General features: G+C 44.5%; 1 protein-coding gene across 1 annotated transcript in view; it reads left to right on the top strand.

Annotated features, from left to right (window-relative positions):
- The first annotated feature begins 336 nt into the window (after positions 1–336).
- LOC123191675 (protein YABBY 1-like) overlaps positions 337–24,104 on the top strand; it is a 77,201-nt gene continuing 53,433 nt past the window's right edge. Inside the window, exon 1 of the mRNA XM_044604325.1 lies at positions 337–630. Coding sequence (XP_044460260.1) covers positions 337–630 — 294 coding nt within the window. The remainder of the gene's footprint in view (positions 631–24,104) is intronic.

Consider the following 24,104-nt stretch of genomic DNA (forward strand, 5'->3'; position numbering starts at 1 on the left):
CGCGGGGCGGGCGGGCGCGCATCGCGCCGAAGTCGAGGCGGACGCTGGTGGAGTGCACCTCGCCGCGGCGGAAAAACTCGTAGTTGTACCCCGGCGGGGCGGACACGGCGCCGGCGACCGCCTGCACGGTATGGCGCGATGACATCCTTGAAGGTGTGCCCGTCCCAGAGCTTGTCTCGCTGCGCGCAGTTGTGCTTGGCAGGCGGGTGCGGTCTGGCGAAGGCGTGGAGGCGGCGCTCGTGGTCGTCAGCGAGCCAGTCCGCCCACCTAGGGTTGTTGGGGGCGTAGCGCGGGTCCTCCAACTCCTCTGGCGGCAGCCACACCCAATAGAGGCCGATGGTTTGGGCGAAGAGGTGGGTGTCGACCTCAGGCACCGGCGCCACCGGCACGCCGTCGACGCTCAGGCACCACCTCGCCGGCAGGCTGACGTCGGGTGCGGCGGGGATGACAAAGTGGGCGAGCTCCTCCGCCTCCTTGAGCGTCAGGTTTGGGCGCGCAATCGCCAACGAGAGGGAGAGGAAGGGCGCGCGAGGGCAACGCCGGCGACAGGGGGAGAAGGAGAGGGGAGGCGAGAGCGGTGCGCGAGCGACGGCGGGGCGACGCGCCTTTTATAGGGCGTCCGGAGGGCAGGTTGATAACCCAAAAGTATAGGGGATCAATTGTAGCCTCTTTCGATAAGTAAGAGTGTCGAACCCAACGAGGAGCTAAAGGTAGAACAAATATTCCCTCAGGTTCTATCGACCACCGATACAACTCTACGCATGCTTGATGTTCGCTTTACCTAGAACAAGTATGAAACTAGAAGTACTTTGTAGGTGTTTTTGGATAGGTTTGCAAGATAATAAAGTGCACATACATAAAAGGTAGGGGCTGTTTAGATAAAGACACGACTAAGTTAGTTTTAGTAAAGAGTTTTTTGTTACGAGGAAGTTATTTGTCCCTAGGCAAATGATAACTAGACCGGTACTCATCATTGCAATTTTATTTGAGGGAGAGGCATAAGCTAACATACTTTCTCTACTTGGATCATATGCTCTTATGATTGGGACTCTAGCAAGCATCCACAACTACTAAAGATCATTAAGGTAAACCCAACCATAGCATTAAAGTATCAAGTCCTATTTATCCCATACGCAAACAACCTACTTACTCGGGTATGTTCTTCTGTCACTCACGCCACCCACCATAAGCAAATCATGAACATATTGCAAACCCTACAGCAGGAATCCCTCATGCTTGCGTGATAAGGAGAGCACCATAGGACAGCACCAATAATAAAACATGCAACTCAAACCAATCACTATCATCAATTAACCCATAGGACAAAACGGATCTACTCAAACATCATGGGATAGCCATACATCATTGGGAAATAATATATAGCGTTGAGCACCATGTTTAAGTAGAGATTACAGCAGGTAAGAGAGATGTTACACCGCTACATAGAGGGGCGAATAGTTGGTGATGATGGCGGTGAAGTTGTTGGTGAAGATTGTGGTGATGATGATGGCCCCGGTGGCACTCCGGTGCCACCGGAAGCGAGGGGGAGAGGGCCCCCTCCTTCTTCTTCCTTGACCTCCTCCCTAGATGGGAGAAGGGTTTCCCCTCTGGTCCTTGGTCTCCATGGGATGGGAGGGGCGAGAGCCTCTCCGAGATTGGATCTATCTCTCTGTCTCTCTCTGTTTCTGCGTTCTAAGATTCTTCCCTTTCACCGTTTCTTATATTCCCGGAAATCCGTAACTCCGATTGGGCTGAAATTTTAACACGATCTCTATTCGGATATTAGCTTTCTTGCAGAGAAAGAAGGGCATCATCCACCTTACGGGGTGGCCACGAGGGTCAGGGGCACGCCTGCCCCCCTGGGGCGCGCCCCCTGCCTCGTGGCCCCCTCGGGCGTCGTCTCGCGTGGATTTTTCTTCCCAAAAATCACATATATTCCCAAAAAATCTCCATAATTTTTTATCCTGTTTGCACTCTGTTTAATATGGATATTCTACGAAACAAAAAACATGCAACAAATAGGAACTGGCACTAGGCACTGGATCAATATGTTAGTCCCAAAAATAGTATAAAAAGTTGTCAAAAGTATATGAAAGTTGTAGAATATTGCCATGGAACAATCAAAAATTATAGATACGACGGAGACGTATCAACATCCCCAAGCTTAATTCCTGCTCGTCCTCGAGTAGGTAAATGATAAAAAAGATAATTTTTTATGTCGAATGCTACCTAGCATAATCTTGATCACATATCTAATCATGGCATGAATATTAAGATACGAGTGATTCAAAGCAATAGTCTATCATTGGACATAAAAAAATAATACTTCAAGCCTACTAATAAAGCAATCATGTGTTTTCAAAATATCATGGCCAAAGAAAGTTTTCCCTACAAAATCATATAGTCTGGCTATGCTCCATCTTCACCACACAAAATATTCACATCATGCACAACCCCGATGACAAGCCAAGTGATACGTCTCTGTCGTATCTACAATTTTTTATTGTTCCATGCCAATATTCTACAACTTTCTTATACTTTCGGCAACTTTCTATACTATTTTGGGACTAACATATTGATCCAGTGCCCAGTGCCAGTTCCTGTTTGTTGCATGTTTTTTGTTTCACGGAATATCCATATCAAACAGAGTCCAAACAGGATAAAAACTGACGGAGATTTTTTTTGGAATATATATGATTTTTGGGAAGAAAACTCCACGCAAGACGATTCCTGAGGGGGCCACGAGGCAGGGGGGCGCGCCCTGGGCCCTCGTGGCCACCCCGTAAGGAGGTTGATGCCCTTCTTTCACCGTAAGAAAGCTAATATCCGGATGGAGATCATGTTAAAATTTCATCCCAATCGGAGTTACGGATCTCCGAGAATATAAGAAATAGTGAAAGGCTAGAATCTGGGAGCGCGGAAAGAGTGAGAGAGAGAGACAGAGAAACATATCCAATCTCGGAGGGGCTCTCGCCCCTCCCACGCCATGGAGGCCAAGGACCAGAGGGGAAACCCTTATCCCATCTAGGGAGGAGGTCAAGGAAGAAGAAGACGAAGGGGCCCCCTCTCCCCTTCTCTTCTGGTGGTGCCGGAATGCTGCCGTGGCCATCATCATCACTGCAATCTTCACCAACAACTTCACCGCCATCATCACCAACTCTTCCCCCCTCTATGCAGCGGTGTAACCTCTCTCGTACCCGCTGTAATATCTACTTAAACATGGTGCTCAACACTATATATTATTTCCCAATGATGTATGGTTATCCTATGATGTTTGAGTAGATCCATTTTGTCCTATGGGTTATTTGATGATCAAGATTAGTTTGAGTTGCATGTTTTATTATTGGTGCTGTCTTATGGTGCTCTCTATGTCGCGCAAGCGTGAGGGATCCCCGCTGTAGGGTGTTGCAATACGTTCATGATTCTCTTATAGTGGGTTGCGTGAGTGACTGAAACACAAACCCGAGTAAGGGGGTTGTTGCGTATGGGATAAAGAGGACTTGATGCTTTAATGCTATGGTTGGGTTTTACCTTAATGATCTTTAGTAGTTGCAGATGCTTGCTAGAGTTCCAATCATAAGTGGATATGATCCAAGTAGATAAAGTATGTTAACTTATGCCTCTCCCTCAAATAAAATTGCAATAATGATTACCGGTCTAGTTATCGATTGCCTAGGGACAAATAACTTTCTCGGAACAAAAAGCTCTTTACTAAAACTAATTTAGTTGTGTCTTTATCTAAACAGCCCCTACTTTTTATTTACTTGCTCTTTATTATCTTGCAAACCTATCCAAAAACATCTACAAAGTACTTCTAGTTTCATACTTGTTCTAGGTAAAGCGAACGTCAAGCGTGCGTAGAGTTGTATCGGTGGTCGATAGAACTTGAGGGAATATTTGTTCTGCCTTTAGCTCCTTGTTGGGTTCGACACTCTTACTTATCAAAAGAGGCTACAATTGATACCCTATACTTGTGGGTTATCAAGACCTTTTTCTTGCACCATCGCCGGGGAGCCATAGCGTGGGGTGAATATTCTCGTGTGTGCTTGTTTGCTTTATCACTAAGTAATTTTTATTTGCTGTTCTAAGTTGTTCTCTATCTTTAGTTATCGATATGGAACACGAAATACCAAAAAATTAGGTGTACTTGTTGCTCATGGAGATGAGGAACCTCCTAAAACCCTCGATGCTCGTTATGTGGTGGATATTATGTAATGGGAGACACGTTGAATCAACGTGAATACTTTAGGGATTATCGCTTGACTCAAAAAGGGAAACTATTATGGTATCAAATTTATATGTTGAAATGGTATGCTAGGCAACTATGCTTGAGATATGATTGTACTTGTTGCTCCGGGATGAAGGCTCCACACTTTCCCTTTTTATGCAAATTTAATGATAATGAAACATTGGCTTCTTATGCTAGAGTTATATATGACTATTATCATGTGGAACAAATAGAAGAATTTGTTGCTTTTATGGGTGCTTATGAAATTGAATCTATGTTCAAAGAATATGAAAATCTTTATGATGCTGTCTACAGACCTGAAAATTTAGCTATCCTTAAATATTGTTATGAGAATTATGAATACAATTCCGATATTGATGCATTTATTGAGAAAGTCTCCGCTGTCCCAGAAGAGACTAATATTTTGCAGGAATCTATGGAATAAGAAAATGATGAAATTGTGAGCTCATTGGATGAAAAAGATGAGGAGGAGAGCGAAGAACAAAAGGAGGAAGAGCGGATTGATCACCCGTGCCCACCTTCTAATGATAGTAACTCTTCAACTCATACATTGTTTAATTTCCCTTCGTGCTTACCGAAGGATGATTGCTATGATGATTGTTATGATCCCATTGATTCTTTTGAACTATCCCTTTTTGATGATGCTTGCTATGCTTGTGGCCAAGATGCCAATATGAATTATGCTTATGGAGATGAACTTGCTATAGTTCCTTATGTTAAACATGAAATTGTTTCTATTGCACCCACACATGATAGTCCTATTATCTTTTTGAATTCTCCAAAATACACTATATCGGAGAAGTTTGTGCTTATTAAGGATTATATTGATGGGTTGCCTTTTACTACTACACATGATAATTTTGATAGATATAATATGCATGTGCTTGCTGCTCCTACTTGCAATTATTATGAGAGAGGAAATATATCTCCACCTCTCTATGTATCCAATACGATAAAATTGCAAGAAACTGTTTATACTATGCATTGACATTTATTTGTGTGCACGAATTATTCTTTTATGACATGCCGATGCATACGAAGAGAGTTAGACTTCATTGTTGCATGATATATGTTACTTTGTGCTCACTACTAAATTACAAATCATTGTTAATTAAAATTGTCTTTGATATACCTCGGGATCCGGGTGGATTCACTACTTGAGCACTACATGTGTAGCTTAATGGATTTAAAGAAAGTGATGCCAGGGAGACAACCCGGAAGTTTTAGAGAGTCATTTACTTCTGTTGAGTGCTTTTATATAGTTTAAAAACAACAAAAATAAAGAGGGGAACCCAAAACTTTTACAAAAAGGAAAGCGAAAGTGAGAAAGACGAGCATTGTTGAAGTGGGAGCTAGCCTTGAACTTTGTTCATGCCCATGGAAACTTTGTGAATTTAATTACAAAAACTTTTCAAAAAAATAATTATCCCCTTGTACAATTCCTTTGTATTATAAAAATAATGTGCCAAGGTTTGCCTTTAGGATGTTTACAATGCTTGTTGGTTTGTATGGTGCAGGACAGAAACTTTGGCTGTAGTGCGCGATTTTACATTTTTTACTGGAACGTCAAACGGTTCTGATTCCTTTTGCACTGTCTTTCTATGAATTTTTCTTATTTTTACTAAATTTGGCAGAATTGTTCAAGTAGCAGAAGTATGGTCAATGTTCAGATTATTATAGACTGTTCTGTTTTAGACAGATTCTGTTTTTGATGAATAGTTTGCTCGTTCTGATGAAACTATCGATTTATATCAGAGGATTAAGCCATGAAAAAGTTATACTACACTATACACAATGCCAAAACAAAATATGAATTGGTTGTCAACAGTACTTAGAGTAGTGATTTTCTTTATTATACTAACGAATCTTACTGAGTTTTCTATTGAAGTTTTGTGTGGATGAAGTGTTCGATGATCGAGAGGGTCTCGATGTGAGAAGAAGGTAGAGAGTCAAGAGCTCAAGCTTGGGGATGCCCAAGGTACCCCAAGTAAATATTCAAGGATACTCAAGCGTCTAAGCTTGGGGATGCCCTGGAAGGCATCCCCTCTTTCTTCAACAAGTATCGGTATGTTTTCGGATTCGTTTCGTTCATGTGATATGTGCAATCTTGGTGCGTCTTTTGCATTTAGTTTTCATTTTTCTTTTATGCACCATGCTGGTATGAGATAGTCCTTGGTTTATTTATAGAATGCTCATTGCACTTCACTTATATCTTTTGAGTATGGCTTTATAGAATGCTTCATGTGCTTCGCTTATATCATTTGAAGTTTGGATTGCCTGTTTCTCTTTACATAGAAAACCACCATTTGTAGAATGCTATTTTGATTCACTTATATTTGTTAGAGCATGGGCATATATTTTGTAGAAAGAATTAAACTCTCTTGCTTCACTTATATCTATTTAGAGAGATGACAGAAACTGGTCATTCACATGGTTAGTCATAAAATCCTACATAAAAATTGTAGATCACTAAATATGATATGTTTGATTCCTTGCAATAGTTTTGCGATATAAAGTGATATTAGAGTCATGCTAGTGGGTAGTTTTGGATTAGTAGAAATACTTGTGTTGAGGTCTATGATTCCCGTAGCATGCACGTATGGTGAACCATCATGTAACGAAGTCGGAGCATGAGGTATTTATTGATTGTCTTCCTTATGAGTGGCAGTCGGGGATGAGCGATGGTCTTTTCCTATCAATCTATCCCCCTAGGGGCATGCGTAGTAGTACTTTGCTTTGAGGGCTAATAAACTTTTGCAATAAGTATGTGAGTTCTTTATGACTAATGTTGAGTCCATGGATTATACACACTCTCATCCTTCCATCATTGCTAGCCTCTTCGGTACCATGCATTGCCCTTTCTCACCTCGAGAGTTGGTGGAAACTTCTCCGGTGCATCCAAACCCCGTGATATGATACGCTCTGTCACACATAAACCTCCTTATATCTTCCTCAAAACAGCCACCATACCTACCTATCATGGCATTTCCATTGCCATTCTGAGATATATTGCCATGCAACTTCCATCATCATCATATACATGACTTGAGCATTTATTGTCATATTGTTTTGCATGATCGTAAGATAGCTAGCATGATGTCATTGCTACGCTAGATCATTGCACATCCCGGTACACCGCCAGAGGCATTCATATAGAGTCATACCTTTGTTCTAGATATCGAGTTGTAATATTGAGTTGTAAGCAAATAAAAGTGTGATGATCATCATTATTACAATATTACCCCAGTGAGGAAAGGATGATGGAGACTATGATTCCCCACAAGTCGGGATGAGACTTCGGACAAAAAATAAAGAAAGAGAAAGGCCCCAAAAAAGAGAAGGCCAAAAAACAACAAAAAAGAGAGAAAAAGAGAGAAGGGGTAATGCTACTATCCTTTTACCACACTTGTGCTTAAAAGTAGCACCATGTTCTTCATATATAGAGTCTCTTGAGTTATCACTTTCATATACTAGTGGGAATTTTAATTATATAACTTGGCTTGTATATTCCAACGATGGGCTTCCTCAAATGCCCTAGGTCTTCATGAGCAAGCAAGTTGGATGCACACCCACTTAGTTTCAGTTTGAGCTTTCATATACTTATAGCTCTAGTGCATCCGTTGCATGGCAATCCCTACTCCTCACATTGACATCAATTGATGGGCATCTCCATGGCTCGTTGATTAGCCGCGTCGATGTGAGACTTTCTCCCTTTTTGTCTTCTCCACACAACCTCCACCATCATATTCTATTCCACCTATAGTGCTATATCCATGGCTCACGCTCATGTATTGCGTGAGGGTTGAAAATGCTGAAGCGCGTTAAAAAGTATGAACCAATTGCTCGGCTTATCATCGGGGTTGTGCATGATGTGAATATTTTGTGTGGTGAAGATGGAGCATAGCCAGACTATATGATTTTGTAGGGATAACTTTCTTTGGCCTTGTTATTTTGAAAAAAACATGATTCCTTTATTAGTGGGCTTGAAGTATTATTGTTTTTATGTCAAATGATAGACTATTGCTTTGAATCACTCATATCTTAATATTCATGCCATGATTAGATATCTGATCAAGATTATGCTAGGTAGCATTCCACATCAAAAATTATCTTTTTTATCATTTACCTTGTAACGCCCCGTATGTAACTTCCCATATTTGTATTCCAACTCTTGCCATTTTTGGCACTAAGTTATGATATTCCCTCGTGGTTGGGTTTTGTCTTCGTTTTGCTTTTGTCCATGTCATGCATCTCATATAATGTCATCATGTGCATCGCATTTGCATATGTGTTTGTCTCATGCATCCGAGCATTTTCCCCGTTGTCCGTTTTGCATTCCGGCACTCCTACGTCCTCTAGTGTCCCCTTTTAGCCTCTTTTTGTGTGTGAGTGTTAAACGTTCTCGTATTGGACCGAGAATTGCCAAGCGGCCTTAGTTCACTACCGGTAGACCGCCTGTCAAGTTTCGTGCCATTTGGAGTTCGTTTGATACTCCAACGGTTAACCAAGGAACCGTAAAGGCCTCGTGTGTGTTGCAGCCCAACACCCTTCCAAAGTGGCCCAAAACCCATCCAAACCCCCTCCATCCTCTTGGCCGTTAGATCACGATCGCGTGGCCGAAAACCGCACCTCATTTGGACTCTCCTAGCTCCCAAAATCTATAAATAGGCCTTCCCCTCTGAAATTCACGGACGAAACCCTAGCTCCCCCTCTCCTCGCGCCGCCGGACACGTTCGGATCTGGCCGGACGCGCCTGCCGCCGCGCCCGACCAATCACAGTGCGACACGTGGCCCTTCGCCGCTGCCCACCCCCCGAGCCCATCCCGCCGCCCCGCGCCTCCCTCGCCCGAGAGCGCCGCCCCGCTCGCCGCCGTCCGGCAGCGCCACCCGGCGCCGGCCGCCGCCTCCGCCTCGCCGCCTCGCCCCCACGCCGCCCGCACCAGCCGCCACCTTCACCTCGCCGCCCCGCCGTCGCAGGTGCTCCGGCGACCGGATCCGGGGCTGCCCCGACTCCCTCCGACTCCGGGACCCCTCCCCTCACTCTGGTCGCCGTCCCCATCGTCTCCGGCGAGACCCCGGCCAACCTCGGGAACCGTGCACGCTAGATATGGATCAGTGTAACCCTAGGGTTGAATCTCGTTTTTCTCTAAGTCCCTAGTCTCTAATATTTTCTAGGCATGTTCATCGCACCATATCTCATCATTCGTAGCTTCGTTTTGCGCGTGTGAGATATCGAATTGTTCGTTAGGATGTCCTTTCATTTCATTCCATTGCACCATGCTTGTTTGAGTCCATCTTGATGACTAAAATGCTGTTGCAAGAGTGTTTCAGAATGTTAGTTTCTGTTTCTTAACATATTATGAGCATTTGTCATTTTTGCCATGATTATTGTGTGCCTCCTTTGAACTTGAGCCCTACATGTGTTTTGGGCTATGCCAAGCCATTTTTACAGGGGTGTATGCCATGTATTTTTGTGATCAATGTGGTGACTAGCACAAGCATGCAAAGTAGCTCTGGTGATGTCGCTGATTTTAGGGACTTAGAATTCTTCTAAGTCTTTTCCCTGATGTTATTTTTGTGCCATGTATTCATGTTGCTACAGCGCGATCCATGCCTCTTTTGAGCATGTTCAGTAAGGATGATTTTGAGATATTGTTATGTTCTATCCATTCGTATCTTTATTTGCAATTATGGAGTACCCTAGCATGACTCAATCTTGCTCTACTTTTGCGATAAAATGTTCCTAGCAGATTGTTTACGTGTTAATCAATTTTGCCAAGGTTGTTGTAGTTGATCCATGCATGCTATGAGATGGTTCTTGCCATGGTTAGCTACTTGATCATGTCTTCTTGTTGTGTGTATACTTAGTTTGTCATGGAATGCCTTATGGTGAGTGCATCGAGCTCGCAAACATGCGTACGTAACCCTGTTTTTGCCATGTCCAGTTTTTTGCTAAGTCTGAATCTGTTAACGAAACTTGCTATGTTTACATGGGTGCCATCATGTTTTCTAATCCTTTTTGGCTTATGGTCAATAAGGGACTTTTGTTATATGCTTTGCGCAGTTTCATGCCATGCCTTGCTTTGCCATGATATGTTCCTGTAGCTTATTGTTATCTTGCTCTAAACATTGCTTCCTGATGTTAATTCCTGGCATGTTGTTATTTTCACTAAGTCTGTGAACCTGTTATCTTTTGCACTTTTGCCAAGCTTGTTTGAACCTGCTATTGTGTGATTTAGCCATAGCTCAGTGTTCATCTTTTGTCAAGCATCTTGACTGGATCACTGCCATGTGTTTTGTTGTTATGTTAGAGTGCAGTAGCTTAGCTTCTTGTTGCATTTTAGATGGCATCGTGTTGTTAATCGCAGAATAGTGCCATTATTGTTTTGCTTGCCATTTGCAAACCGTGCATCCGATTCCGGTGATGTTTATATCGATTTCGACCGAAATCAACTCGTCTTTCCAGCGGCGCTCTTGGTTTGCCAAGTTCAGGCCTGGTTCAATTTTCCTTCCGGAGCACGCATATGCATTGCATTTTACATCCCGCATATCATGCCATGTTTTGCATCATGTTGCTTGCGCATTGCACCGTGGTTGATTGTGGTTCCCTTTGCTTGTGTTCTTGCTTTGGGGAGCCGAGAGAGGAGTACGTGATCGACGAACTTGTTGAGTGCGCTTACGAGGATCAAGCTTACGTCAACTCGGAGAACTTTGCAGGCAAGATGACCATACCCTCGAAATCAATTCTATCTTTGCTTGCTAGTTGCTCGCTCTATTGCTATGCCTATGCCTCTATACCTACCACTTGCTATTTCATGCCTCCCATATTGCAATGTCAAACCTCTAACCCACCTTGTCCTAGCAAACCGTTGTTTGGCTATGTTACCGCTTTGCTCAGCCCCTCTTATAGCGTTGCTAGTTGCAGGTGAAGATTGGAGTTTGTTCCTTGTTGGAACATGTTTATTGTTCGGATATCATTATTATATCTTGTTTACTTTAATGCACCTATATACTTGGTAAAGGGTGGAAGTCTCAGCCTTATGCCTGGTGTTTTGTTCCACTCTTGTCGCCCTAGTTTCCGTCATACCGATGTTATGTTCCTTGATTTCGCGTTCCTTACGCGGTTGGGTTATAATGGGAACCCCTTGATAGTTCACCTTGAATAATACTCCTCCAGCAAGGCCCAACCTTGGTTTTACCATTTGCCACCTAAGCCTTTTTCCCTTGGGTTCCGCGGACCAAAGGGTTATCTTTATTTTATACCCCTGGGCCAGTACTCCTCTGAGTGTTGGTCCAAACTAGAGTCCTTTGCAGCGCCCCCTCGGGGAAACTCGAGGTTTGGTTTTAGTTGTACGAAGCGCTCATCCGGTGTGCCCTGAGAACGAGATATGTGCAGCTCCTATCGGGATTTGTCAGCACATTCGGGCGGCTTTGCTGGTCTTGTTTTACCATTGTCGAGATGTCTTGTAACCGGGATTCCGAGTCTGATCGGGTCATCCTGGGAGAAGGAATATCCTTCGTTGACCGTGAGAGCTTTTGATGGGCTAAGTTGGGACACCCCTGCAGGGATTTGAACTTTTGAAAGTCGTGCCCGCGGTTATGGGCAGATGGGAATTTGTTAATATCCGGTTGTAGAGTACTTGAAACTTAACTTAATTAAAATGAATCAACAGCGTGTGTAACCTTGATGGTCTCTTTTCGGCAGAGTCCGGGAAGAGAACACGGTCTCGTGTTATGCTTGAACATAAGTAGTTTTAGGATCACTTCTTGATCTTTGTAGCTTCTCGGCCGTGCTTTGCCTTCTCTTCTCGCTCTCATTTGTATAAGTTAGCCACCATATATGCTAGTGCTTGCGGCAGCTCCACCTCACTACCTTTACCTACCCATAAGCTTAAATAGTCTTGATCGCGAGGGTGTGAGAGTGCTGAGTCCCCGTAACTCACAGATTACTTCCAAAACCAGATGCACGTGCCTATGATGCCATTCCAGGAGATGCGACTGAACTCAAATGGGAGTTCGATGAGGACTCAGGACGTTATTGCGTTTCTTTTCCAGACGATCAGTAGTGGATCCTAGTTGGGTCGATCGGGGATCTATCGCATTTGGGGTTGTCTTTATTTTGGTTGCGTAGTCGGACCTTGATTGTATTCTGGATGATGTAATGCTATATTTATGTATTGTGTGAAGTGATGATTGTAAGCCAACTCTGTACCTCTTTCTTATTCAGTACATGGGATGTGTAAAGATTACCCCTCTTGCAACATGCCTACAATGCGGTTATGCCTCTAAGTCGTGCTCCGACACGTGGGAGATATAGCCTCATCATGGGTCTTACAAGTTGGTAATCAAAGCCTTCCCCGACTTAGGAGCCCCCTGCTTGATCGAATCGCTGGTGTTGTTGAGTCTAGAAAAATGTTCTGAGTCTTTTAGGATTATATATATCGGAGAGTAGGATTCTTTTTACTCCTCAGTCCCTTCATCGCTCTGGTGAGGCATCATGACGTAGAGTTTTGACTCTTCTCTTCTCAAATTTCACGAAAACAAATTTAGAATCACGCGGGTATCTTGGAATCGTTTCGATGGTTTTGTGACGAGAACATTGTTCTTGGTGCCTCCTGACATTCAGGGGTTGTGGCAGTGTCCCAGGGAGTTGAGCTCCGAGGTTTTGTCGTCACAATTTTATCGTTACAGTTTTGGAATACCTGAGTTCGCCGACATCGAAAATCTCTTTTATTCAGTTGTTGGTGAGATAACCTCAACACCACCCAGTACTGGGGCGGGAGTTCGGGAGTATTGCCATAACTCGTATAACGGATGCTTTTCGAAGGTTGAGGTAAATGATTTCTGAAGGTTTTTTGGTTATGTGTTGAAGGATGGATATAGCTGGATGTAGTATTTGCTAGTTTTGGGTGAGATATTATGCTTCCCCTGTATCCCCAACACCTGATTGCATAACCGGAAAGTTTTGGGAGTTTCATAGGTGGGAATTCATGTAGCTCTAGTATTTCTTCCGCAAATATTTGGTTTGTGATTGGGTAATCCTTACCAATTATTTGTTCATATCCATACCTTGTTGTTTTATTCATCTATCTCTATCTAAGTGGCTTCTCAATTTATGGAAGTGTGATCATTTACTTTGGAATTCATTCGTTCATTCTTGTTCGAATGTTAAGGCTATATGTTGCAATTTCGATCCATTGATTCAGCTTGAATATATGTCTTTCAAGATGCTAACGGATGTCACCCTCTTCAGGATGGCTCCTCCAACACGGTAGAATCCGGAACCACCTCCACCTCCGGAGGCATGGCAAGCTGTGATGGCTGCTACCAACGCCAACACGCAGTTGATTATGCAACTCTTGCAAGAGCACAACCAAGGAAATCAAGGCCATGGCAACAATCAAACTCAGTTTGCTACCCTCAACCAGTTCCTCGCAAACCAGCCGAAGTCTTTCAGTAACTGTGTCGAGGCCACAGACGCTGACGATTGGCTCGTGGATATCTGCAAACATTTTGAGTGTAGCAACGTCAGGCCTGAGGACTTTGTCAAGTTTGCTTCGTTCCAACTCAAAGACCAAGCTACTGAGTGGTATCAACAATACAAAGATTCCAGAGGAGGTCGTGTGATTACCTGGGATGATTTCCGCCAAGACTTCAAAGCTCACCACATTCCTCAGAGTGTTGTTGAGAGTAAGAGTGAGGAGTTCCGTAATCTGAAGCAAGGCAGCTTGTCTGTTTACCAATACAACATCCTGTTCCAGAGGCTCGCTCGTTTCGCCAAGCAAGACGTCCCTGACGAGAAGAGCATGATTTATCAGTTCAGAGGTGGCCTCAGAGAAGATCTGCAACTAGCCCTCGTGTTGTTTGAGCCGAAAAAGTATGATGAGTTCTACAATATGGCATTAAAGCAAGAGGCCGCTCAGCTCAAGTGCGATGCTTCTAAGAAGAGAGTCAGGGATGCAACTCCTTCTTCTTCTTCAACTCAAGTGGCAGCTAAGCAGCAAAAGTACTTGTTGCCTCCTCCTCCTCCGTTCCGTTAGCCTTATCAGCAGAAGAGCAAAGGTGGTAATGGATCTTCCCACCCAACCCAGGCTTTCAGAACAAAACTTCGTCTCATGCTCCAAGGTCAAGTGCTCCGTATCACCAGCCGCTCTCAGAGATTACGTGCAACAAGTGTGAGCAGAAGGGTCACTATGCAAACAAATGCTTCAACCAGAGGCGTCTTCCGCCTCCTCCTCCTGTGAGATCTGCCAACAATGCAGTGGTCAAGCATAATCCCAAGCATGTCAAGGTTAACATGATGAACGCAGCTCAGGCAGAGGACTTGTTAGAAGTGATCATGGGTAACCTTCCAGTTAACTCTATTCCAGCAAAAGTTCTTTTTGATACTGGTGCATCGCATTGTTTCATTTCTAAACCTTTTGCATCAAAGTATGAGTGTGATTATCAACATTTGCCAAGAACATTATCAACTGTGTCCCCGGGCAAGCAAATGTCAGCTAATATCTGCGTCCCGGATGTTTCTATCGAGATGGGCGACTACAAATTTCTAGCTTCTCCTATTTTTCTTGGTGACTTAGATATTGATCTTATTCTCGGAATGGACTGGCTTTCTAAGCACAAGGCTCAACTTGATTGTGCTGCCAGGCAGATTCAATTGACACACTCGTCTGAGGATGTGATCGTCTTTGCCGCTCGTGATGATACCATTCGACTGTTTTCTCTCAATGAGAAGGGCGAGTTGAATGCCATCTCTCAGATTCCAGTCGTTTGTGAATATCAAGACGTCTTTCCAGAAGAGCTTCCAGGAATGCCTCCTCACCGGCCAGTTGAATTCGTCATCAATCTTGAGCCTGGCACGGAACCTGTTTGCAAACGTCCTTACAAGCTTGGACCAGAAGAGTTGAAGGAGCTGAAGAAACAATTCGATATACAAGAGCGTATGGGTCTCATCTGACCAAGTTCTTCTCCTTGGGGTTGTGGTGTTCTTTTTGTCAAGAAGAAGGATGGCACGGATCGACTTTGTGTCGACTACCGTCCATTGAACAAGAAGACCATAAAGAACAAGTACCCACTTCCCAACATCAATGGCTTTTCGAATAACTCAAAGGTGCTCAAGTATTCTCCAAGCTTGACCTCCGTATGGGCTATCATCAGATTTGTATTCGTGAACAAGACATCCCCAAGACAGCATTCAGAACAAGCTATGGTTCCTATGAATGCATTGTCATGTCTTTCGGCCTTGTCAACGCTCCTCCAACGTTCTCTCGCATGATGAACTTCATCTTCAACCCCTACACAAATGACTTCGTCTTGGTCTATCTCGATGACATTTTGGTTTTTTCCAAGAACAAGGAGGATCATGCCAATCATTTGAGATTGGTGCTGGACAAACTCAAAGAACATCAGTTCTACGCGAAGTTTACACAGTGCGAGTTTTGGCTCGATGAGGTTCTCTACCTTGGGCATATCATCTCCGCCAAGGGCATAGATGTTAATCCTGAGAAGGTGTCTGCAATTGTGAATTGGGAACCGCCATAGAATGTGAAGCAGCTCTGCAGCTTTCTTGGGCTCGCAAGCTATTGTCGAAGATTCGTTGATTATCTCTCTAAGATCGCGAAGCCTCTTTCCAACCTCCTCCAGAAGCATGTGAAGTATGTCTGGACGCCTGAATGTGACATTGCTTTCAACGCCCTCAAAGAGAAGTTAGTCACAGCTCCAGTTCCGACTCCTCCTAATGAATCCAAACCATTTGAGGTTTTCTGTGATGCTTCCCTGCAAGGTCTCGGTGCTGTGTTAATGCAAGAGAAGAAAGTTGTGGCCTATACCTCTCGCTAGTTGAAGCCCAACGAAAAGAACTACCCCCTCATGACCTCGAGTTGGCAGCAGTTGTTCATGCTCTTTTAACATGGGGACATCTCTTGTTGGGAAGAAAAGTGGACATCTTCACTGATCATAAGAGTCTCAAGTACATCTTCACTCAGCCCAACCTCAACCTCAGGTAGACTCGTTGGGTCGAAATGATTCAAGAGTATAATCCGAGTATTAAATATACTCCTGGAAAGGCCAATGTCATTGCTGATGCTTTGAGCAGGAAGGCTTACTGCAATAGTTTGATTCTCAAGCCCTTCCAACCGGACCTTCGTGAAGCTTTCCGCAAACTTAATATCGAAGTTGTTCCTCAAGGATTCCTTGCCAACCTCCAAGTCTCTCCTACTTTAGAAGATCAGATTCGTGAGGCTCAACTTCTTGATACAAGGGTGAAGAAGGTCAAGATTGGTATTGCCAAGAGCCAACCCAAGTACAAGTGATATCGCCTTGATGACAAAGATACTCTTTTCTTCGAGGATCAAATTGTTGTTCCTAAAGGTGACCTTCGTAAAGTCATTATGAACGAGGCTCACAATTCACTCCTATCTATTCATCCTGGAAGTACAAAGATGTACCATGACCTCAAGCAGTCGTATTGGTGGACTCGAATAAAGTGCAAGATTGCTCAGTTCGTGAATGAATGTGATGTCTGCAGAAGAGTGAAAGCAGAACACCAACGGCCAGCTGGTCTCCTCCAACCTCTTGTCATTCCAGAATGGAAGTTTGACCATATTGAGATGGACTTCGTGACTGGATTTCCCAAGTCCAAGCGTGGCAATGATGCTATTTTGTTGTCATTGACAAGCTCACTAAAGTGGCTCATTTTCTTCCTATCAAAGAATCTATCACAGCAGCTCAGTTGGTAGAGCTATATACCTCCAGGATTGTCTCTCTGCACGGCATTCCGCAGTTGATATCTTCAGATCGTGGAAGCATCTTTACCTCTAAGTTCTGGGATTCCTTCCAGAAGGCCATGGGCACCAACATTCTCTTCAGCACAGCTTTTCATCCTCAAACTAGTGGACAAGTCGAGCGAGTAAATCAAATTCTTGAAGATATGCTCAGGACTTGTGTCATTTATTTCGGTATGAAGTGGGAAGATTGTCTTCCATATGCCGAGTTCTCCTACAACAACAGCTTCCAAGCGAGTTCGGGCAAGGCCCCATTCGAGATTCTCTATGGCAGAAAGTGCCGTACTCCTCTTAACTGGTCAGAGACTGGTGAACACCAACTTCTTGGCAATGACTTGATCACAGAGGCTAAAGAAATGTGCAAAGTCATTCGTGAAAATCTCAAAGCCGCGCAATCGCACCAGAAGAGTTACTATGATAGCAAGCATCGTGACTTGGCTTTCGAGATCGGAGACCATGTCTACCTCCGCGTCTCTCCAATGAAAGGTACTTGTCGCTTCGGTATCAAAGGGAAGCTTGCCCCTAGATACGTGGGTCCTTTCAAGATCATTGGCAAAAGAGGCGATCTCGCCTATCAACTTGAGCTTCTGTCCAAATTTGCAAACGTGCATGACATGTTTCACGTGTCTCAGCTTCGCAAGTATTTCAAGACCCCTGACCGCACCATCAACTTCGAAGAGATTGATCTCCAAGAAGACTTATCTTATCATGAGCATCCCGTTGCTATTCTCAAAGAAACTGAGCGCAAGACCCGCAACAAGTCTATCAAATTCCTAAAAGTGAAGTGGTCACATCATTCCGACCGTGAAGCCACCTGGGAACGCGAGGACCACCTCCGTTCTGAATATCCGGAGTTTTTCCAGTCCTAGATCTCGGGACGAGATCCTTTCGTAGTGGTGGAGTGTTGTAACGCCCCGTATGTAACTTGCCATATTTGTATTCCAACTCTTGCCATTTTCGGCAATAAGTTATGATATTCCCTCGTGGTTGGGTTTTGTCTTCGTTTTGCTTTTGTCCATGTCATGCATCTCATATCAAGTCATCATGTGCATCGCATTCGCATATGTGTTCGTCTCATGCATCCGAGCATTTTCCCCGTTGTCCGTTTTGCATTCCGGCACTCCTACATCCTCCGGCGTCCCCTTTTTGCCTCTTTTTGTGTGCGAGTGTTAAACGTTCTCGGATTGGACCGAGACTTGCCAAGAGGCCTTGGTTCACTACCGGTAGACCGCCTGTCAAGTTTCGTGCCATTCGGAGTTCGTTTGATACTCCAACGGTTAACCGATGAACCGTAAAGGCCTCGTGTGTGTTGCAGCCCAACACCCGTCCAAAGTGGTCCAAAACCCATCCAAACCCCCTCCATCCTCTCGGTCGTTCAATCACGATCGCGTGGCTGAAAGCCAAACCTCATTTGGACTCTCCTAGCTCCCAGAATCTATAAATTGGCATCCCCCTCCGAAATTCGAGGACGAAACCCTAGCTCTCCCTCTCCTCGCGCCGCCGGACACGTCCGGATCTGGCCGGACGCGTCCGCCGCCGCGCTCGACCAATCACAGCGCGACACGTGGCCCTCCGCCACTGCCCACCACCGTCGGCCCGTCGAGGCCCGCTTCGGGGCCCCCGAGCCCATCGCGACGCCCAGTGCCTCCCTCGCCTGAGAGCGCTGCCCCGCTCACCGCCGGCGCCGGCCGCCGCCTCTGCCTCGCCGCCTCGCCTCCACGCCGCCCGCACTGGTCGCCGCCTTCACCTCGCCGCCCCGCCGTCGCAGGTGCTCCGGCAACCGGATCCGGGGCCGCCCCGACTCCCTCCGACTCCGGCGACCCCTCCCCTCACTCCGGCCGCCATCCCCATCTTATCCGGCGAGACCCTGTCCGACCTCCGGAACCGTGCGCGCTGGATCTGGATCGGTGTAACCCTAGGGTTGACTCTCGTTTTTCTCCAAGTCCCCAGTTTCTAATATTTTCTAGGCATGTTCATCGCACCATATCTCATCATCCGTAGCTCCGTTTTGCGCGTGAGAGATATCAAATTGTTCGTTAGGATGTCCTCTTCATTTCATTCCATTGCACCATGCTTGTTTGAGTCCATCATAATGCCTAAAATGCTGTTGCAAGAGCGCTTCATAATGTTAGTTTCTGTTTCTTAACAGATTATGAGCATTTGTCATTTTTGCCATGGTTATTGTGTGCCTCCTTTGAACTTGAGCCCTACATGTGTTTTGGGCTATGCCATGCCATCTTTACAGCGGTGTATGCCATGTATTTTTGTGATCAATGTGGTTACTAGCACAAGCATGCAAAGTAGATCTCGTGATGTTGCTGATTTCAGGGACTTAGAATTCTTCTGTCTTTTCCCTGATGTTATTTTTATGCCATGTATTAATGTTGCTACAGAGCGATCCATGCCTCTTTTGAGCATGTTCACTAAGGATGATTTTGAGATATTGTTATGTTCTATCCATCCATGTCTTTGTTTGCAATTATGGAGTACCCTAGCATGACTCAATCTTGCTCTACTTTTGCTATAAAATGTTTCTGGCAGATTGTTTACGTGTTAATCAATTTTGCCAAGGTTGTTGTAGTTGATCCATGCATGCTATGAGATGGTTCTTGCCATGGTTAGCTACTTGATCATGTCTTCTTGCTGGGTGTATACTTAGTTTGTCATGCAATGCCTTGTGGTGAGTGCATCGAGCTCGCAAACATGCCTACGTAACTTTGTTTTTGCCATGTCCAGTTTTCTGCTAAGTCTGAATCTGTTAACGCAACTTGCTATGTTTACATGGGTGCCATCATGTTTTCTGATCCTTTTTGGTTTATGGTCAGTAAGTGACTTTTGTTATATGATTTGAGTAGTTTCATGCCATGCCTTGATTTTCCATGATATGTTCCTATAGCTTGTTGTTATCTTGCTCCAAACATTGCTTCCTGATGTTAATTCCTGGCATGTTGTTATTTTCACTAAGTCTGTGAACCTGTTATCTTTTGCACTTTTGCCAAGCTTGTTTGAACCTGCTATTGTGTGATTTTGCCGTAGGTCATTGTTCATCTTTTGTGAAGCATCTTGAGTGGATAACTTCCATGTTCTTTGTTGTTATGTTAAAGTGCAGTAGCTTAGTTTCTTGTTGCATTTTAGATGGCATCGTGCTGTTAATCGCAGAATAGTGACATTATTGTTTTGCTTGCCATTTGCAAACCATGCATCCGATTCCGGTGATCTTTATATCGATTTCAACCGAAATCAACTCATCTTTCTAGCAACACTCTTGGTTTGCCAATTTGAGGCCTGGTTCAATCTTTTCCTTCCGGATCACGCATATGCATTGCATTTTACATCCCGCATATCATGCCATGTTTTGCATCATGTTTCTTGCGCATTGCACCGTGGTTGATTGTGGTTCCCTTTGCTTGTGTTCTTGCTTTGGGTAGAGCCAGGAGACGAGTACGTGATCGAGGAACCCATTGAGTACGCTTACGAGGATCAAGCTTACGTCAACTCGGAGAACTTTGCAGGCAAGATGACCATACCCTAGAAATCACTTCTATCTTTGCTTGCTAGTTGCTCGCTCTATTGCTATGCCTATGCCTCGATACCTACCACTTTCTATTTCATGCCTCCCATATTGCCATGTCAAACCTCTAATCCACCTTGTCCTAGCAAACCGTTGTTTGGCTATGTTACCGCTTTGCTCAGCCCCTCTTATAGCGTTGCTAGTTGCAGGTGAAGATTGGAGTTTGTTCCCTATTGGAACATGTTTATTGTTGGGATAACATTATTATATATTGTTTACTTTAATGCACCTATATACTTGGTAAAGGGTGGAAGGCTCGGCATTATGCCTGGTGTTTTGTTCCACTCTTGCCGCCCTAGTTTCCGTCATACCGATGTTATGTTCCTTGATTTTGTGTTCCTTTTGCGGTTGGGTTATAATGGGAACCCCTTGACAGTTCGCCTTGAATAAAACTCCTCCAGCAAGGCCCAACCTTTGTTTTACCATTTGCCACCTAAGCCTTTTTCCCTTGGGTTCCGCGGACTCAAGGGTCATCTTTATTTTAAACCCTCGGGCCAGTACTCCTCTGAGTGTTGGTCCAAACTAGAGTCCATTGCAGTGCCCCCTCGGGGAAACTCGAGGTTTGGTTTTAGTTGTATGGAGCGCTCATCTGGTGTGCCTTGAGAACAAGATATGCGCAGCTCCTATTGGGATTTGTCGGCACATTCGAGCGGCTTTGCTGGTCTTGTTTTACCATTGTTGAGATGTCTTGTAACCGCAATTCCGAGTCTGATCGGGTCGTCCTGGGAGAAGGAATATCCTTCGTTGACCGTGAGAGCTTGTGAGGGCTAAGTTGGGACACCCCTGCAGGGATTTGAACTTTCGAAAGTCGTGCTCGCGGTTATGGGCAGATGGGAATTTGTTAATATCCGGTTGTAGAGTACTTGAAACTTAACTTAACTAAAATGAATCAACAGCGTGTGTAACCGTGATGATCTCTTTTCGGCGGAGTCCGGGAAGAGAACACGGTCTCGTGTTATGCTTGAACGTAAGTAGTTTTAGGATCACTTCTTGATCTTTGTAGCTTCTCGACCGTGCTTTGCCTTCTCTTCTCGCTCTCATTTGTGTAAGTTAGCCACCATATATGCTAGTGCTTGCTGCAGCTCCACCTCACTACCTTTCCCTACCCATAAGCTTAAATAGTCTTGATCGCGAGGGTGTGAGATTGCTGAGTCCCCGTGACTCACAGATTACTTCCAAAACCAGATGCAGGTGCCGATGATGCCATTCCAGGAGATGCGACTGAACTCAAAAGGGAGTTCGATGAGGACTCAGGACGTTACTACGTTTCTTTTCCAAACGATCAGTAGTGGAGCCCAGTTGGGGCGATCGGGGATCTATCGCATTTGGGGTTGTCTTTATTTTGGTTCCGTAGTTGGACCTTGATTGTATTTTGGATGATGTAATGCTATATTTATGTATTGTGTGAAGTGGCGATTGTAAGCCAACTCTGTACCTCTTTCTTATTCAGTAGATGGGATGTGTAAAGGTTACTCCTCTTGCGACATGCCTACAATGCGGTTATGCCTCTAAGTCGTGCTCCGACACGTGGGAGATATAGCCGCATCATGGGTGTTACATACCTACTCGAGAATGAGCAGAAATCAAGCTTGGGGATGCTGATACGTCTCCATTGTATCTATAATTTTTTATTGTTCCATGCCAATATTCTACAACTTTCAATACTTTTGGCAACTTTTTATACTTTTTTGGGACTAACATATTGATCCAGTGCCTAGTGCCAGTTCCTGTTTGTTGCATGTTTTTTGTTTCGCAGAATATCCATATCAAACGGAGTCCAAACGGGATACAAAATAACAGAGATTTTTTTGCATATATATGATTTTTGGGAAGAAAAATCCACGCGAGACGATGCCCGAGGGGGCCACGAGGCAGGGGGGCACGCCCTGGGCCCTTGTGGCCACCCCGTAATACGGTTGATGCCCTTCTTTCGCCGCAAGAAAGCTAATATCCAGATAGAGATAGTATTAAAATTTCAGCCCAATCGGAGTTACCGTCTCTGGGAATATAAGAAACGGTGAAAGGGTAGAATCTGGGAACGCAGAAAGAGAGAGAGAGACAGAAAGACAAAGAGACAGATCCAATCTCGGAGAGGCTCTCACCCGTCCCACGCCATGGAGGACAAGGACCAGAGGAGAAACCCTTCTCCCATCTAGGGAGGATGTCAAGAAAGAAGAAGACGAAGGGGCCCCCTCTCCCCTTCTCTTCCGGTGGCGCCGGAACGCTGCCGTGGCCATCATTATCACCGCAATATTCACCAACAACTTCACCGCCATCATCACCAACTCTTCCCCCCTCTATGCAGCGGTGTAACCTCTCTCTTACCCGCTGTAATCTCTACTTAAACATGGTGCTCAATGCTCCCAATGATGTATGGCTATCCTATGATGTTTGAGTAGATCTGTTTTGTCCTATGGGTTATTTGATGATCAAGATAGGTTTGAGTTGCATGTTTTATTATTGGTGATGTACTATGGTGTTCTCCGTGTCGCGCAAGCATGAGGGATCCCCACTGTAGGGTGTTGCAATACGTTCATGATTCGCTTATAGTGGGTTGCGTGAGTGATTGAAACACAAACCCGAGTAAGGGGGTTGTTGCGTATGGGATAAAGAGGACTTGATGCTTTAATGCTATGGTTGGGCTTTACCTTAATGATCTTTAGTAGTTGCGGATGCTTGCTAGAGTTACAATCATAAGTGCATATGATCCAAGTAGAGAACGTATGTTATCTTATGCCTCTCCCTCAAATAAAATTGCAATAATGATTACTGGTCTAGTTATTGATTGCCTAGGGACAAATAACTTTCTCATAAGAAAAACTCTTTACTAAAACTAATTTAGTTGTGTCTTTATCTAAACAACCCGTACTTTTTATTTACTTGCTCTTTATTATCTTGCAAACATATCAAAAAACACCTACAAAGTACTTCTAGTGTCATACTTTTTCTAGGTAAAGCGAACATCAAGCATGTGTAGAGTTGTATCGGTGGTCGATAGAACTTGAGGGAATATTTGTTCTGCCTTTAGCTCCTCGTTGGGTTCGACACTCTTACTTATCGAAAGAGCCTACAATTGATCCCCTATACTTGTGGGTTATCACCAAGCGATTGTTTCATACTTTTGACGTTCTCAAACCTTTTCAACTTTCACGCAATACATGAGTGTGAGCCATGGACATAGCACTATAGGTGGAATAGAATATGATGATGGAGGTTGTGTGGAGAAGACAAAAAGGGAGAAAGTCTCACATCGACGCGGCTAATCAACAGGCTATGGAGATGCCCATCAATTGATGTCAATGTGAGGAGTAGTGATATCCATGCAACGGATGCACTAAGAGATATAAGTGTATGAAAGCTCAAACTGGAAACTAAGTGGGTGTGCATCCAACTTGCTTGCTCATGAAGACCTCGGGCATTTGAGGAAGCCCATCATCGGAATATACAAGCCAAGTTCTATAATGAAAATTCCCACTAGTATATGAAAGTGATAACTCAAGAG

Source organism: Triticum aestivum, chromosome 2A (assembly GCF_018294505.1).
Source record: "Triticum aestivum cultivar Chinese Spring chromosome 2A, IWGSC CS RefSeq v2.1, whole genome shotgun sequence".
Lineage (NCBI taxonomy): Eukaryota > Viridiplantae > Streptophyta > Magnoliopsida > Poales > Poaceae > Triticum > Triticum aestivum.